This window comes from Paralichthys olivaceus, chromosome 2 (genome assembly GCF_024713975.1).
Source record: "Paralichthys olivaceus isolate ysfri-2021 chromosome 2, ASM2471397v2, whole genome shotgun sequence".
NCBI lineage: Eukaryota > Metazoa > Chordata > Actinopteri > Pleuronectiformes > Paralichthyidae > Paralichthys > Paralichthys olivaceus.
This window is the reverse complement of record NC_091094.1, coordinates 23705756-23724290: the sequence shown is the minus strand read 5'-3', so window position 1 is coordinate 23724290 and position 18535 is coordinate 23705756. Positions and strand designations below refer to the sequence as shown.

Below are 18535 nucleotides of genomic sequence, written 5' to 3'. Positions count from 1 at the left end.
GCTTCACCCATTCACACACACATTCATACAGCGCATCTATGTGCAGCACTTTCTTTTTCACATAGACACTATTAGAGGTTCAGTGTTGTTGAGCATCCCAGTAGAATCTTGTGGTGTATTATTTGTCGGGAGACTGGGATCGAATCTCTGACCCTCTGGTTAGTGGACAATCCACTCGACCTCCTGAGCCACAGTAGAATCTTAAAGAAAATGAGGAGTGATGTGATGTATTGATTAAAATGAGCTGGAACTCTGCTCCTGTGTTTCTTCCATTTATATTTCAGATTGTTTCTCCTCCACAGATCTCCACCTGCCTCGGATGTTATTGTTTTATGTGTTTTAAATATCCCCCACGTATTGGCCGTGGACGTGTGAGCGAGTGGAGGAGAAGTCTGTGTAGAATCTCGAGTATCGCTCATTAGAACACGCACTAAATAACCATCCAGACTTTTAAACCGAGGCGCGCTGTGATTGGGCGGCCGCGGTCCACGTGGTGCGGTGCAGTCAGTCGCTGTGCGGTGCCTGGAGCCAGCGCTGAGTGGAGCCTGTCTGCCAACAGCCTCAGCAGCGGCTCGATCTGGATCCTACTACACTCACTGACAATTAAACAGGAGGCCCCTTTTTCTTCTTATTCCCGAGGACCACTCTCCACCATGGGCGACAAGAAGAGCCCTACCAGGTAATGCGACCGCCCGCTGTCGATTTCGAGCCGTTCCGTGCGTCCTCGCGGCTCGTTATTCGGATGCGTTTCTCCGCTTCACGGGGATCGTTTCTCCCTTTTTCAGTTGGTATGCCACAGCTAGCTAGAATAGTGCAGTCACTATGGCGGCTTCTCGCTCCCCTCGCAGCCCAGTCACTTAACAGACAAAGGGATTTTTTTCAGCGGAGACGCCTGGCATTCCCCGGAACGCTCTTCCGTCTCCGTGAAGCCTTTCGGAGGGTCACTGTCGAAATGGACACGGTGTGATATCGGTTTCGTTAGCCGACATGCTAAGCGTCGATGCCGAATTTTTTAGCAACGCTCGCCTGCCTGCTAGCTCGTAGCCTGGCGATACAATCGGACGGTGTGGATGGTCGTCCGCTCCGCCGCCGAGGAGGGGGGACACGTTCAAAACCAAGGAGCTCCACTTACCGGGACTCGAACCCAATATTAATGACAACAGCAGCATGCTTTGTGCAGGAGAGTAGCTTATAAATCGCACAACAGGTTATGTTTGTCACCGCCACCGTTCGTGTAAAATCGTGGAGAAACGTTGTTGGCATTTTGTTTAACTAACTTGACCTTAACGACAGTGTCATTTATTTATTTATTTATTTTTTGCAAAGGCCAAAAAGACAAGCCAAACAGACCGCAGACGATGGCTACTGGGACTGTAGCGTGTGCACCTTCAGGAACACCGCCGAGGCTTTTAAATGCAGCATCTGCGATGTGAGGAAGGGCACATCCACAAGGTAACGTAGCTCCTCTCCCTCCCTCTCTCCCCCTCTCCCCCTCTCTCCCCTCCAGTCTGAGCCCCCCCCCCCCCCCCCTTGCTTGGCTGGCTGCAGCAGCGTTGCATCGCAATTTATGGGAATGACAACTTTGATCGACAGCTTATTTGTCTGCGAGATAACGGGGACTTGTTGATTGACCAAAAAAAAAAAAACAACCAAAACCCCAGCACACATCTTCTTCAGCCGATGTCTGGATGAATCCTCAGTGTTTTAAGCACTGCGTTGCCTCTGTGCATTCGTCTAGGTAGACTGGCTGCTTCACTAGCCAGAGAGGAGGGAGGTGAGGTGGGTTGGGGTGGGGAAGAGGGACCATACTTCATGATGGCTGTACAGCTACAGTGCATCAACAAGAGCAACAGCGAGAGGGACTGGCTGCTCCTCTTTTTTTTTCTTCCATGGAGTGAAACGAGGTGAATGCATGCATGCATGGGCATTTCAGTTACCTGTAGGATTGTGCAGGGGTTTTTTTCTACATAGATTGGGCTGACAAGTAAGATTTATTGTGCCTGGAGCTGCTGCACAGTGGAGGAATGATTGTATTTCTTAGGGCAGGAAAAGTGTTTGTAAGCTGGATCAGAGAGCCACATGTTGTTTTTTATAGTTCTCTTCTGCTGTGTATTTTAATTCATACCCAACCAGACGTGACTGTGTTTAGAGGAGGTTCACTTTTTAAAAAAAATTTAAAAAAAAAAAAATGTATTTTATATATATTTTTTTTCTTTCAATTGTTTAACATATATGAAGCGCTAATTAATCTTTTCTTAAACTTAAATCTGCCATAAATGTGCTTTGTAACAGTAATCTTCAGAATAATCATTTTGGCATTTATAGTAACAGGCGGCTGGTACATTTCCCCTGAGCTCAACTCAGACAAAATTTTATGATGTCACTCAATGACAGCGTCTTATGGGAAACTGAGATGAAATCAGCATGTAACCTGAATATCATGCAGGATTCCCTTTCGGTTGTGTTGCATACGGACGCCTCCTCCTTCTGTTCTGGGGAAGGTGTTTGATGATCAGTTGTGTGTGTCACAGTGTGAGTTTGTTTGCTCGTGTCACCAGTTTTTTTGAAGAGTGGAGAGATAGATGAGTCATTTGTGGTTTTGTTGACAAGTCCCCTGCACTCTAACCTTTTCAGCTGTGGTTTGACAATGAGTGGCTCGGCTGATGCCCCTGGTGAGCCGCAAAAACGAGGAGAGCACACTTGGCGCTGGTGTACTGAGAATCCTAAAGATTCAGCTCAATCCTAATTGTGTGGCTCCCCTCCCCCTATGAGCTTTTCCCAGCAGTGTGTAGCTTAAGACCACAGCTGATGATGCAGGCTGAGCTCGCTGCGCGAAAGCAGGAAGCAGAGATAAGTGTGTCGTAGCCATCCTGCCACTGTGCTTTGGCAACAGCCCAGTTGCCTGTATTTGTAAATTGGAGCACATGACATCACTGGAGTGTTTGTCACACGTCGCTGTTTGATCTGAAAAGTTAACCTTTGATTAATGCAATTGTATAGTTGTGGGGCTGCCTCTTATTCTAATGAGTACTAATTAGCTGTCTTTTCTTTACTGTGTGATGTGTTCCAGCAAAGCATGGGACAAAGCAACATGCTCTGAGCCAAACGATTCACACTCACACTGTGTGGATGTTTGCCTTGCTGCTTTTTTCTGATGCTTTGCTTTGAATGTGCTTTTATGCACAAGGACATGTGTGTTCACTAATTAGAGTTCCTCGCTGCCGATCAGAGTCGAAACACCTCTTTTGTCAATTGTAGCCATGATTTTGTGCTACAGGAGAAATAGGTGTAGGTATTGGCTTGTGCAGACACTGTGACATGATTAAATTGAAGGTATATTTCAAATAGCTTATTTTGCATTGTGTAAATGTGTGGAAGCCAGTTCCACAGGCTCCTCCCTCAGTTGCCAAATGTAGCTGTTTTTCTCCTGTGTCCTGGGACAAAGGTCAGCCAGTATCGGTTGTAGCAGCTGACTGTAGTAAGAAGAATGTTGATGTTGCAGAAGTTTAGTGCAAAAACATGATCAGTTACATATTCATGTTTTGTGGAAAAGCTGCTGGTACAACAGGTGGCAGTAGTGATGTGACGACCTACATTATTTGTCCCAGCATGCTCCATGGCCTTTCTGGGAAGGAGGGTGTTGTGTGCATTCATGAATATCAATAGATAATAACAAATATATCTAACTTGATGTTTAACATTAGGGTGAGGTAGTTAAATTACCTTTCCCTTACTTCTGTTTTTCTCCCCCCTCCTCTCCCTCTGGCAGGCTGCTGCTGCAAATTGTATGCAGCAGAAATACTGGGTTGCAGTCAGCAGACAGTAGCGCATTGATGTGGTTTCTAGCTGCACTTTTGAGTCATAAAGGGTCTACCTACCTCACTTAAGTGAAATCTAAATCGGATGAATATTTCCTTCCCCTTACGATCGATACATCCATAATTTACAGTCTGCTCTAGTATTAGTCTGAGGTGATCCAGTCACAAGTGGCTCACCTCAGATCACTCAGACAACTTTCTGCAGTGGCCTGGGTTGCATATGGCCTGTTGTGGATGCAAATGTTGCAGTGTATTATTAGTGTGCACAATATCTTGAGCGTCGTGGTTGCCCGAGATATGCAAAGGAATAGATCCGGTCTGCATTGTTTGTAATTCTTATAATTTCCAGCAGACAGGCACAGGAAGTGCATTGCTGCCTCCTGCCTTTTAAAACACATTTGTTTTTGCAAACAGAAAATGTGAATTTATTTGCATATTGATCAGCACATGGTGACGCATTCTAATGGGAGGTATGAACTGACGTGCTTAGAGCTGTTCACTTGTGGTTGGGTTATCCAAGACGCTTATTAATGCCAGGTATGAACAGGACTGCTGAGACACTAGCTTTTTCCACAGGTGTTAGTGGAGAAAACACATTGTTAACACGATCCATGGTGAATTTCATATAACTTCTTACACTTGACAAGACTTGAATCACACCTGGTCCCCTACTAGCGGTAGGTAAGCTAGATAACTGTGGATCGTGCCGTTTTGATTTGTGCTACTTGAGGCAAGGATATGTTAACGAGAGCTGTGGCATCAGCATGCGGAGAGAGGCCCCACTCTCCCCAGCCGAGTGCAGCCTAATGAACCTGTTGACCCAGTCCAGCTCAGTGATGTAACATGATACCCAAGTAGGCTAAATCTAGCTTCTGCCACTCTTGACTCTTAAACAAGAAAGCACTTTGCTTTTTGCACCTGACCTCGCAGCTATTCTACAAGTCCAAGTAGCCAAAGTGTTCAGCCTCTGCATTCAGTGCTGACTTCTTTGGTAATTAGAGAAGGGCTCGTATTGGCATCCCCTGTGAGGCGCATGCTATCATATTTAAATGTTTCTGGCATCTGAACCTGATCACTGTGTGAACGTGACACCTTGTTGCTGTACATCAGTTTGCTTTGTGGTGGTGTTTGGTATGCACCTCTGGCAGCCCCGGGGCCCAGGGAGAAACCATTAGGAGCCCTCTAAAGTTGATTGATGGTGGGGATCACAGGAAGTCTTGAGGTACCTCAGTCTTTGACTGCTGCGCTGTTATCTGTGCACTGTTGCTCTGTTGTCAACCATTTCAAGTAGCTCCCATCTGTGCCCTATATAACAGAACAAATGGTTGTCTCTCACTTGTTCGCAACAATCCAGCACTCTGGCTTGAATGAATACATTAGTACAACTGATATACTGTGTATATAGCAGTATGATATATATGGGTTATTTATATAGGTTCTAAAAATAAGACAAGTAGAAAAGGTTTAAATGGGTTTAAAAATGTGAGGAGTGGAGAGGACAACAATTTTCTCTATGGATGCTTCATATCCACTTCAATTCACACGCCTGTGAGTAAAGCATGTGAATGAAACACTTTGCACCATGTTGAGAACAACAAGCATCAGTCAGGTGTCAACAATTAAGCGAGCGATGCTCACAACAGATTTAGGATTATCATTCACAGAAGGGAAAACAGTTCTGCAATTTAACAGGAGTATCACTCAGGAGAATTAGAACAAACACACTCACTTGACAGGAACACACAAGGAATTATGCACTTAATCTGTGCCATAAACAAATGTGATTGTTCCAAAGACACAAGGTATTCCATTTGGGGGTCTTACTTTGCGTGAAGGCCACTGTAATAAGCAAAAGCTGTTAAACACAATGACAGTATACAGATTCCCTCACAGATGTTTGTTATCATTACATATAATTTGGATGGGATTCGATAAAATGAACGTTGTCCGTGTATTCTAGCATTACATTTAAGTAAATTAACATTTAAATGTTAACACAACGGTGTGGTAATGCAAGTGAATTCTGGATAAAAGAACAGCTAACAATGAGTAATTGGAAGAGTGAATGCCTGTTAGCTAGCTAGACAGACAGTTCCTCTTTTCATTACTGTGTGCAAATGATCTGTATGTACTCAAGCCTCAAGAGCCCTTCTGGTGCCGGCAGATGCATAGAAACCTCCCAGCAGGGTGCGCTTTGTAAGCACACTAAAGAATTTTCGCACACATGTGCTTCATCTCCACCGCTACAACTACATCCCAGGAGAAATGCTGTGATCACTGTGGCAAACTTAAATAAGTCAACCATAGGCAGTTACTGTCATTTGTCCATGACTCAGTGGATATTTACAGATGTTAATGTGCTTAAGTAAATGTGTTTTGCATTTAGTCTGTGGCTTTACAGTGAGACCATATGGGCAACTCATAAATCCCCAGATTATGAATGGTTGAAGCAGGATTGATAAGTAGAGTCAGAATGGATGGATGCTAAGGGATGCTTAGCCATAAAGATGGGGTTAGTATTCGGGCAAAAAAAGTAAAAGTGCATCTCACTCATTCTCAGTTTGTTGAGACTAGACAATTATTGGAAAATGATTGCTGTCTGTGGGTGTGTGTGTGTGTGTGTGGGTCTGTGCGTGCCTTTTACAATGATGGAATAGAGTCATTATAATCCGTGGATTCTCCCACTGTCACATTAAGGCAAATTGTCTTGGATAATGGAATTACATAAGAGGGACATGCTGGCGCTCAATTTTTATCTGCACTTCCACGCCCACCCCTTGCCCCCACAGCAGCCCCTGCTCAGAGGAAACTGCTTTTGCTTATCCAGCATTATCAGCATCTGCACTAAAACCCTAAGCACGAGCGGTTAGCCCTAATCTTTACGTTAATTGCTGGATTTAAAAGTTCTTAATTACTTCATGGGATTTGGCAGTGTGAGTGATTAAATACAATAGCCAATTTGGCAATCTGACAAAACAAGAGAAATGTTTGGAGAGTTGTTGAATCGGGGCTCCTCCCATTCAGGAAAAAGATGAGGCAAGCAAATGAGTGTGACAGAGAGGGAGAGAGAGAATCGTCTCTGAAAACTACAGGGGAAAAAGCATATGAGGACAAGGAGGAAGGGAACGAGGGAGTTGTTAAGCATGCAGTCACAGTGAGCTGAGGAGTCAGAAGAGGAAGAGGGCAAAAGAGGACAAGGAAAGAAACAGAGTGGTGAAGCGACAAAGAGGAGTGTAGCGTGTGGACATTTATGTGTGTGTGTGTTGAAGGAAGGGGTGGGGGTATGGATGGCTGTAAGGAGGATGTGCTCACTCAGCCAAGAGTCTCCAGGGGCTAAAGCAGAGTGAAGCACATCATTACCCAGGGAGGGGGTGACTGGACAGCCTCGTCTGTTTCTACCAGCACCACCATCCATGCATGGCGAAAGAACAGAAGCATTCAGCGTGCCATTTGCTACACATGAGAACCAGAATGTTCCTTGTAATTTCAAGCATTTTCATGCTATTGATCCTCGGTCCAGTTTCAAATCTAGTTGGCCACGGCTAGACTGAATGTTATTGAGAAGTTAACATCCAGAAAAACTTGGTTTGGTAAATTTGAATCTTGGCTACAGTTAGTCAATACTGGCTTAACGTTTGATTTGTCTTAGGTGTCCCACTTGCTGTTTGCTTGCTTTATGTTGTGCCCCTTGTGTAGAACATTGGCTCTACAAGGATGAATGATGCATCCCCACTTTCCCTCACTGTACAAAAATGGACCCAAAATCGCCTAGATGCAGATGTTGCCATACTGTTATGGTGATGTCATAGTGTTCAGGAGGTGGAGCATTGGTATTGAGGTCCTGGATATAGGACCAGCTGGTTACATCAAACTACATAGCTCATTTATTCTAATGTCAGTTAATAGTTAGATAGTTAAAAAATTACCACATGGAAGGACCCATTTCTCATTGCATATTCAATCATTTCTCATCAAATGAAAGGCGCCTTTTCACATGTGGTTATTTTTCTTTTATTTAGAACCTTTGTGACATTTTTGCAATTAAACATATAACAATATGAAAGAATGGATTATGAATGGTTGATTTCAGTAGATGTTTTTGTACAATTGCAAACAAACCTATAACAGTGCTGCAGGATGATTTGTTGAATAAATAAATTCAAACCAGGCTGTGTTGAGTGGACAGCAGCAAGACAGAGTGACTGTGTCTGCTTGACGGATAACTCATGCACACCAGAGGCAAGCAGCAGGAGAGAGGGTGAAGAGAGGTGAAGAAGAGACCTACTTAAAGCCGGCAGGATTTACGGAAGGGCGACGGTGAGGAGGGGGATAATGTGCAGTGAGAAAGTGAAGAGAGAGCTGGGAAGAAGACAGACATAATGATGGAAAGGCGATAGAGAGGAGGAAAACAAATGAGTGATACTGAGCAATGTCACACTGTGCTGCTGATGGAAGTAACTTATACATGCTTAATGCCTTTGCAGTGACTTCACTGTCAGTCTGCCCGATGCCAGGCAGTTCACAGCCTGAAAGGTCTGTCATGGAATGGGAAGAGTTGGGAGTTGGGAATATGAAATGGCTTTTACACATTTTCTCTTTAAATGCCTCAATTTCTTCTTGCTCTGTCCCACTCAAATGTAGTAAAACTCAAGCAACATTCATCCCACTACGTTTTCCTTTGAAAATGCATCAATTCTGTATCCTCACGCAGACGTAGACTCACAATCACTTGCTGGTTGGGTCTTTTCAACCAAATGCTTCCTGCCCAGTTTGTATGAGTTGTCATTTATTATGCATTTTCAGATGTGTTACTATGGAAGGGAATTAAAACTTACATAAAGCTGAAATGCTCATGGGGAGAGAGATCATTTTAGTTTAAAAAAGTTGAAAAAGCAGTGGATGAAGCCTCAGATAGCTAGACACTGTCAGGAGAAGCAGATAAACACACTCCTGGCCGTCATGGTGCATACGGTTCACAGTTGTGGCTGAAAAGTTCAGATTTCCCTGATTCCTTCACTGTGTCTTGCAGTGTCAGTTCTCAATACTGTGGGAAATAAATGCCATACCTGACTAATGTGTTCTTTTTTTGTTTGAGAAAAAGTTGTAAGGTGTAGATGCTTTCTGAGAGCTAGCTGTGGATACAAAACAGAATACCCAGTGTTTCACCTATCCTTCCGCTGACCATACTCACTTTACATGCCAACAATGAACACCAACACTAATTTGGTTATTAGGATCTGAAGAGTACTTGAACTTTACTTTGTGTTTGTTTGATTCACTCTAGAGTTTACAAGACACATTTAAAAAAAGGTCCAACATGCAGTTCACACAACAAGAGACTAAACGTGACATGCAAAGCCAGGACATCAGGGTTAAAGTGACAGGAACGATCTGGATTCATGATCTAACAACAACGATTAATAACAAAATACATGTGATTGTTTTTGTAAGTGACAGAGACGAGCCGAAACACACTCCTGCAGGCAGGAGAGAGGTTATTCCCAGGCTATGACACAACACAGTGTTTTAACTTCATTGTTGCAGGAAAACGAAGCCCTGTTTAATCATGAACATAAATGTAAATTCAGCAGGTTTTTATAATAATCGGCTCAATGTCTGAATGATTAGAAAAGAGCAGAGGAGCTTGTTGACCGGCACCAAGTATTGCTCATCAATACAGTGGCACTGCCAGCAGGGCCACCTGGATACTGTGCTATAATCAGAGTTTTTAACCACACAACCATTAGTGCATTGGCCATCGGCCAGACTGCCACTGCTGCTAAAAAATGCTGAATACCTATAGAAATGATCCAAAGACCCCCACAAGGAGGGTAAGGAGAAGTGGTTAGAGGGGGAGAAGTGACAGTAACATTGAGCCCTCAAAATCCTGACTGGAAGGGAGGGATGAAAGAATGAATGCTTAATGCCTCTGGTGGGCAGTGGGAATGAATTGAGGAGCACTATAGCCCCAGGCTGCTCTTCGGGTGTTATCCTCATTCAGCCTCCCTAAGACACTCACTCACACAGATTGGTTTACCCATGGATGGCTTGAGGTGACAACACCACTTCAGTCACGTCAGGCTCACATGATCAAGAATTTGCCCATAGGGAATGTCCAGTCACTCCTCAGTTTATTAGGAACACCTTGCTTACACTAATGCAGTCTATTACAACATTCCTTCAAATATGTGAGCATCTGTGTTAAAAAGGTGTTGAATTAACTGATTGTTTTAGAGGCTGCAGTATATGTGATGTTGAAGTGGATTGCATTGTACAAAGAGGTGTGTCATTAATTACCCTGGAAAATAATAAGAAAATAGTTATGTCTGTCAACATAACAGAATGCATTTCAACAGGACCACAAACTGCCTTCTCCATAATGATTATTCAGTTGTAAGTGGTCTGTGTTTATATAGCAGAAGTAGTTTTAACAGGGTTTTCTTATGCACAAAACAGCACTTATAGCACTTCATACAAACCACTACAGTGAAAAGGTGTATATAATGTACACACCCAGCATTTTTCTGTTTTATTTGAATTTTTTTTTTTTATTCTATTGCCTTTTTATATTTCTTTATTCTCTTGTCTACCTCACTCTGATGTCTCCGCTGCCGCAACAACAGACTTTTCCTGGTGTGTGGATCTATAAAGTTCAATCTTATCTTATCTTACATCAGCGCCACTACACTGAGGCGCACTACTCAGCTGATCAACAACAGATGTTTTCTAATCACTCCCACTTAGAACGTCTCTGTCCCTCTTCACACATGAACTGGTAATATATACGATATTCACCATCTTGTCCTGTATTTTAAAATAGTTGTTAATTGATGATGTTGGATTATGACTCCGGATCGTGGTTTAAACATGTATCTCATAAACTCTGGAGCGAATCAAACAAACAAGTTAACATCAGTCCTGTATTTGTCCTAATAACTTAAGTGATGGTGTTTATTTTTTGTGTAAAGTGAGCCCAGGTCAGAGGGGGAGTGAGGAAAGCTCCGACATGAGACTCAGTAGAGGAGGACCGGACCTTTAATGAGCGTCTGTCCTGAAGCAGAGCTGGTTATAATTATTCAACGGTGGAAAACGGCTAAAACAATGAACGTAGCAGAAAACATTGGCTGATAGTGTTATCCGTCAAAACGTGGATGGGATGAGTTCTATCGATGTTACAACGACATGTCTTAAATTTCTATCGAAGAAAGGTTATTTCGCCATATGGTCTGTTTATGTACACTGAACTGTCTCAGGCAGGGGTAGTGTAGTGCAGTGCTCGTCTCAGACTTACTTCCAGTCATTCAGCATTTAACCATACAACAATAGACCATACATATGCATGTATGAATGCCTCTGATTGGTCAGCAAACCAGAGGCAGCCCATGCAGGCAGCTCTGGCCTCTGCTCCATCAACCCCCATACTTGTTGTTAGGGAGGGGAGGCAGATATCACATGTTTCTACACAATACTGAAGGCGTAAAACAAGTGTGCACATAGATCATCAGTTACATGGTCGACTGTGTTTCATAGAGTGGTGTTGTGATTAAACATTAGCCCTATGGCAATCTCACATGTTGGATCTGAGGGATGTGTTCAAGGCAGAGGTCGTGATGGAGGTCACAGCAGGTCACTGGCGAACGCACTTGAATAGAGGATTCATGTTTCCCAACAGCACTTTATGCCACTGAGTAGGCCCCACGTTCATACTGTGTTATATACAGAGTCTAAATGAGCGAGTGGGTGATGGTAATAGCAGGAGCTCTTCAGTGGGTACACCATGGTTGTGTAGGACAGTTGTCTGTTGGCCGCCTCAACCTCTCTCTGATTCTCTCTCTCTCTCTCTCCCCTCTTCACTCAGCTGTTTGTCACTGCATTCCCTCAGACTGGCAGGAAATAATTGCTTGTCCTCTACACGGTGCTTCAAATAAAAGAGCTGTGTTAATGAGGGCTTTCCTGCACCTCTCAATCGCACCCTCCATCACTCACTCATTCTCTTGCTCTGTATCTCCATGACGTGTTCACACTCATTGTTTTTGGTTGTCTGTAGACATGGTTCAATCTGAAGCAGCAGCTTCGTAGCAATGGCCGGGGAAGCAGAGCACCAGCTGGGCGGAGGTGTGTCTGTTCCTGGGATGGTTCAATCTGAGCAGAGCAGTCTAACTATGGGTGTCAGTCTGACTGAATTAGGAGCTTTTAAGCATGATGATAGTTATTTCTGGGCATCCTGTGGAGGAAGTCACCGCACCCCTCCTTCCTCTAGAAGATGGAGGGGCAAGCATAGGAGGAGCTGTCAATCACAGCCTATTGTTGCGCGCAGAGGAGGTAACATGCTGTAAGCCCCCACAGTGGGAAATGATTCAACAGCAGGCTTTATACACTTGACACACACACACACACACACACATGCACACACGCATTCCCCAGGAATATATTGGCAGCTGTTGAAGGTTGGAGCAGCTTTTCGCAATTGGACCCAGGGGTTCACTCCTGGTCCTGCTCCCAGTGTCATTTCCAGTACCTGGAACAACAATGAAGTACCTGTACTAGATTGCTCCTGTTTGATTTGGGTGTTTGCACAAAAATATTCCTTTTTAGGATTACAATGTTATAATTGGTATATTGCATGCTTAACAAAGTGCAGATTATTTAAATATGAGCTATAATTAATTTTAGTCATGGGGAGACTTTTGCCAGCTGTTTAGGGCCACCACTGTTTAATAAGTGGTGGTGTGTACACTCACACACTCAAATACACAAATGGTGTCATGCCATCTCCAGGCATGTTAATGAGCTTCAGAGCAGTGCTGTGCAAAGCCATGTTTGTCCGTAAATAAATAATGGGGCAAAGACAGTGTTGGCTCTATCATGCCATCAGCACCTCATGGCTGACGTACTGCTGGCACTGAATCACAGTTAAACTACCAGGGCTGCTTCTTCCCCAACAACCGCTTCTTCCTCTGCTCCTGACACAAATCTCAGGCTCTGACCAGGGCCCCAGCTCCAGGAGGAGGTGTGGAGCTTATCCATCAGTCAATCACTTCTTCACCACCTCCTTGGCGAACAACTCTCACTGCCAAAAAAAAAGATTTCTGGTCTTGCTGAATGCAGTATGTGTTCAGAGTATGTTTGCTCATGACTGTGGGTTAGAGACACAAATATTTTTTCTTGATGGGTTTATGTGGTTGAGCACATTTCATTATGGTAGCTTTGATCACTGCTGTTTTCTCAGGTAGCTGAAACTGCTCACTCAAACCTTGAATTCTTTGTCACAGTGCTTCACTTGCATGTTGACAGTTTCCCACCAGATGTTGACAGTTGATAAGGAAAAAACAGCAGGGACCTCCTGGATTCCCATGGGGTGGACTGTATCAGCAGAAGGACAGCACAGGGAAATCATTGGCTGATAAGTTTACATGAGTTTGACTTTTTTTTTAAATATCTTGCACAGCTCAATATACATTTATAAAATCTGTCATAGTATGACCTTGCTTTGACAAACAGTTGTGTCAGTACTGGAGACAGGTCCACTACTGTAAACTCAGATAAATTATCAAATGAAGCACTTATGCAAATGAAAGAATCGCAGAGCGTACTTAAAATTCAGCTCTAAAGATGAGATAAGATAAACCTTTATTGATCCACACACTGGGGAAATTCAGTTGTTACAGCAGCAGGCAGATCAGATTAAGGTAGAAACAATTTAAATAGAAAATGCAGATTATGTACATAGTATAGACCTTTTACTGTAGTGGCTTGTATAGAAATGTTTGAAGTAATGATGATTACATGAGCAAGTAGGACAACAAAGTTTTGACATAGACAAAGTGTGATGTGGAGTTGACACAGATCTGCAAACTGTTATTTCTGTTAGAAATAGTGCAAATAGTAGGAGTCGAACGACATGAGGAAAAAAAGCTGTGTGGGATTTTATTTTTCATTTCGGATGGTGTTATAGAGTTTGACAGCAGGACCTTCGGAAGCGTTCCTTCTTGCACTGTGGGTGGAGCTGCTGAGGAAGCTGCTCAGGGCCTCCACAGTGTCATGTAGGGGATGAGAGGTGTTTCGCTCCCACATCACCTGCTTAATTCTGCCTAACACAAAGGCAGCAGGTAGATATCGCATGGCTCCAGATGACCATCACCGCTAATGGATACTGCATCAACAGTCTCATTGCATTCGCCACAGCTGGTCTATTGATTGGAGTGTAGTGCCAGCATTATGACATGATGCTCTATTATGCCCCGATTGATTGCTCTCTGATCGGCTTTGCCACCAAACCCCCTCCTCAAGGACAGCTTCTCTCAGTCTGTAATGAGCCTCTGCAGGAGGACACTGGATGAGCGATGGAACAGCAGATAAAGCTGTGAAAGAATTAGTCTGAACCAGGGAGAAAATGTTGGAGTTTTAAAGTGCGTGGTTACTAAAAGATAGAGGGACTGGAGAGTGAGCTCAGAAATACTTGAGAGGATTTAAGTACAGAGGCAAAAAAACCAATCTCCATAGCAAGTCACTGACATCTACATCATCAGTCTGACACAGCTTTGAGCCTCGACAGTGTTTGCCACACCCATTTGATTTTAAACTCTTCTCTATAGTGGCCCACTCCTACGGCAAAGTAAAAAACATTTGTTTTCTCTTGTAGAGCTTCATTTTCCAGCACTTGTTTGTCTGGCCTGAAGCTCATATAGTCAGTTTCTACCTGTTTCATAACTCTCTACTTGACCACAGGCCTCATAAAGCAGTCCTCAGGATCAGGAGCGCTTTACTTCACTGGTGGAATATCACTAAAGATCCTCCTGCCAAAACTGAAATTGGTTTTGGAAGTATTGAGTTGCTCAGCTAGCGAGTATAACTTGTGTTTTCTGTTGAAAGGTCTCCTGAGTGGCCATCGAGCCATGCCAGGCTGTGTGCTTGTCTGCTAATCTTTTCAAGTGTGTGTTTGTGTGTGTGTGCGTGAGCACACTTCTGGTTTAGTCCTCACCATGATTGCCCAGCACTGGCCTGTGATTATCCAGGTTGCTGGCTACAGTCAGGTCTCGTCTGAGTCTGTGGAAGGCTGCATTCATCCTTCTCTCTCTCCCCGAGGTCCTCAGTTTCCCTCCCAGATGCTGCCAGCTGGTGTCCATTATGCTGCAGGTGTGTATGTGCCTGCGTGTGTTCCAGCGTGTTATGTTTAAGCTCAGGTGGTTGGACTTTGAGTCTGCTTTTTACCTCGCAACATCAGGCCCTGTTCACCTGCTGATGGAGCTAGATGCTGCTCTTGTTGCTTGTCTGCCTCAGTTCACTGTCGACAGACCACAGACAAGTTGTTTTCTGAAGAGGATAGATTCATGTGAACTGCCAGTTTTAGGAAATCCATGGGATTCTTTTAAAAGTTTCATGTGACATTAATCTTCCTGGCGTTTATTGTCATTGCTGAGTAAGATGGATCAAACTCAAAAGAGGTAATGGTTGTGTTTGTTGCTGTATGTGTTTGAAAATGAGTCAAACAGGGGAGACAGAGTGGCTCTGTGGTTTCTGGTGAGCTCAGTGTGAGGAGCAGCTTCACCATGTCAGCCTGAATCTCAGTCTGTAACGAATGGGGCCAACCCTGCAGTAATCAGATTAAAGGACCTAAGTGACGTGCTGCAAATGTCCCACCTTGTGATCCTGTGCATTCATTTTATTACAGCAGTGAACTAATGAGATTAGCCCTCAAAACAGAGCTGTTCCAACAGGAAGCGGCTGCATAAAGCCACCTCAGCAGCAGCTGGAAACAGCCGGCCTCTAGGTTCAGTCACCTCTCTTTGTCAGCCGTCGTGTAACCCTGTCACTGTCACCTCGCAGCTCTGCTATTAGGCTAATCCATGTTTGTGCCTTGGATTCCCTCCACAGGAAACCCCGGATCAACTCCCAGCTGGTTGCCCAGCAGGTGGCTCAGCAGTACCCAATGCCTCCCCCACCCAAGAAGGAGCGTAGGGAGAGGAGTGAGCGCACAGAGAAAGAGCGCCCAGATGGAGAAGGTGAGCGTGCCAATGGTGAGGGGCGTGCGGAGGGCGAGCGTGTGGAGGGCGAGAGTCCGGAGGGTGAGCGTGCCAATGGCGAGGGGCGTCCGGAATGCGAGCGTTCAGAGAGTGAGCGTCCAGAGAGCGAGCGTCCGGAGAGCGAGCGTCCGGAGGGCGAGCGTCCGGAGAGCAAGCGTCCAGAGAGCGTGAGGCCAGAGGGAGACACCCATGAGAAGGAAAAGAGCGACATGGAACAGCCAATCAAAGACAAACCCGACAGAGAGAAAGACATCATCCCGGCCATCACGAAGAAGCCCAGCAGCAAAAAGACCAGGTCAGAGCAAATGTCAAGCTCTCATCTCTCTGGATCTTCTCCCTTGTGTTGGTTTTGTCCTCACCTGTTCTGTATGTTGTTTTCTTTTAGACCCAAATCAGACAACCACCAGAGCCCGCCCAGCGACAAACACAGCATACAGTCTGGAAAATCAGCAACCAAGACCAACAAGAACTCTCACATTTCCAGGTGTGTAGCAGCATCTCTCACAACACACACACTTTCACATCGATGGCTTCTCAGCACCTCCGTTTAGAGCAACTCATAAAGCACCAGGCTGGTGGGAAAACCTCAGATGATTCACAAATGATCTTTTACACTAAACACCCACTCTCACTTTGTATACACTTGTTCTGACTGTTCATGTGTCACACAATGAATTTAGCAATTCAGCGTAACCACCCCCACAGTGCTGGCAGCCGAAACACACACACATATTGTGGTTGAACTTTTTGGTTATTAAGGTTTGTTTTTTTTCTCTCTTCTTCTGTCTGTGCCCCTCAGACCCAAACTGAAGAACATCGACCGGAGCACTGCCCAGCAGTTGGCCATTACCGTAGGGAATGTGACGGTTATTATAACAGACTTTAAGGAGAAGACCCGCTCCTCCTCCACGTCCTCATCCACCATCACGTCCAGCGCGGGCTCTGAACAGCAGCACCAGAGCTCCGGCTCCGAGAGCATGGACAAGGGCTCGTCCCGCGCCTCCACGCCTAAAGGGGATCTCTCTGTGGTGCATGACGAGTCATTCTGAGGAACCCGCCTCATTCCTTCCCCACAGTCCTCACCCTGCGCCACTCCCCCTTTTCCCCCCACGTTTTGGACACTATGGATCCCATAGGGGGAGAGATTTCACCTTTTCCCATTGCTGCCCTGCCTCCATTCCATGAGCCACCCCTGGATGCTGAGAGGATCAGGTTGGCTGAGAGGAACAGTGTGATGCTTCTGTCAGGGAAAACAAACGCCCTGCTTCGAGGACCTCCTGGTGACACGCGTGGCACAGGCGAGGAGAGCTGGGCTACAAAGAGTAATGCCCCCATCCCAAACGCCCCCTGCGGTAGCATCCAGACACTTGTATGTATTGTTTTATATTTGTATGTGGATGTGAGGCCAAGTCGACTTTTTGTTTTTGTTTTTGTAAAGAAGAATTCTTTGCTGGGCACAATAACCACCATCATTTTAATAACTTTAAACTATTATTACCCTTATTTATTACCTGTTGCACCTGTATACTTTGATATTCTCCTTTTTATGTTGACGCTTTGCTGTGTAGCTCTGCAGATCGATCGTTCCTCTGGTGTTTTTCTTACAGTTTGAAAATGATAGGACATGACTCGAGACACAGACAGACACACACACACACACACACACACACACACACACACACACACACACACACACACACACACACACACACACACACACACTGGTGCTAGATACACTGTGAAGCGGTTTTGCAGATCTGGGTTTGCCCATTCACTCAATGTGACAAAGTGCTGATGAATCAAATTCTCATTCACTTTTCTCTACAACACTGTCTCACTCTGAACACTGTCTGGACCTCCATCAGGTCCCTCTGCTTGTTCTGTACAGGTCAATGCGCGTCAGAAGAAAATCACCTGACGTTTTCAACTAGACTGTCTATGATTTAGTATGCTATAGCAGATCTCTTATACAGTATCTTATGTCCTTAACTGTACAGTGTAGGCTGTTGTGTAAAACACTAAAAGCTGTTGATATTTTTCTGCATCCCATACTTCAATATTGAGTTTCCTGGCAGAAGGTAGAGCTGTTCTCTCATCTCTTGAGCCAGACGGTTTTATTCTGTTGTGACTGAAGGAAGGTTCCGCGTAGTTCCACTTGGTCAAACCATATCGAACTGTAAAAACAGACCTGTTGTGTCAAGCTGTTGTGAAACAAGTTCATTTTCTCTTTTGTTTGTGGTCCTGAAGACGACTTTGAATCTTCACTTTTTCAACCTGATAAATCCCACAAAACAAGTACTAAGACACAAACAAGTTACAAAGACTGACAATTCAATTGACTTGTGTTTATTTTTTTATTAATTTAAAGACTCCTGTCATTGAAGGCAAAAAAATAATATTGCAGTAGTTAATAAAACATAATTGCTCTTTTCAATTTTTAGAACAGCAAGGCTTATTTAAGGGTTTTAATTCACTTCCACATTAGCTGATACTAGACCAACATAATTTCCTTTACCTGTATGAAATTGTATAAAGAATAAATGTGTATATGATATCTTAGTTTTATTTATTGAAGGACCAAAGGAATTTCATAATGACATGATACATAGACAGATGAATAACAATTTGAAATGCAATTATCTAATGTGTGAGATGAATAACAGTTTAAATAAAGACTAATATAATCCATGTAAA

The 18535-nt window shown here is 44.2% G+C and overlaps 1 protein-coding gene across 1 annotated transcript; it reads left to right on the top strand.

The window, feature by feature from the left end:
• The first annotated feature begins 485 nt into the window (after positions 1–485).
• On the top strand, positions 486–18529 carry rybpb (RING1 and YY1 binding protein b). The gene is made up of 5 exons (XM_020086339.2): positions 486–679; positions 1327–1452; positions 15693–16136; positions 16227–16325; positions 16641–18529. Exons 1-5 carry the CDS (start codon positions 654–656, stop codon positions 16888–16890), a joined length of 945 nt encoding a protein of 314 aa, XP_019941898.1. The 5' UTR covers positions 486–653; the 3' UTR covers positions 16891–18529.
• Positions 18530–18535: the final 6 nt, after the last annotated feature.

Coding starts and splice junctions, on each gene's coding strand:
- rybpb (XM_020086339.2), top strand. CDS start 654: ATGGGCGACAAGAAGAGCCCTACCAG. Junction 16,137..16,226: donor CCCAGCAGCAAAAAGACCAG/GTCAGAGCAAAT, acceptor GTTTTCTTTTAG/ACCCAAATCAGACAACCACC. Junction 16,326..16,640: donor AAGAACTCTCACATTTCCAG/GTGTGTAGCAGC, acceptor TGTGCCCCTCAG/ACCCAAACTGAAGAACATCG.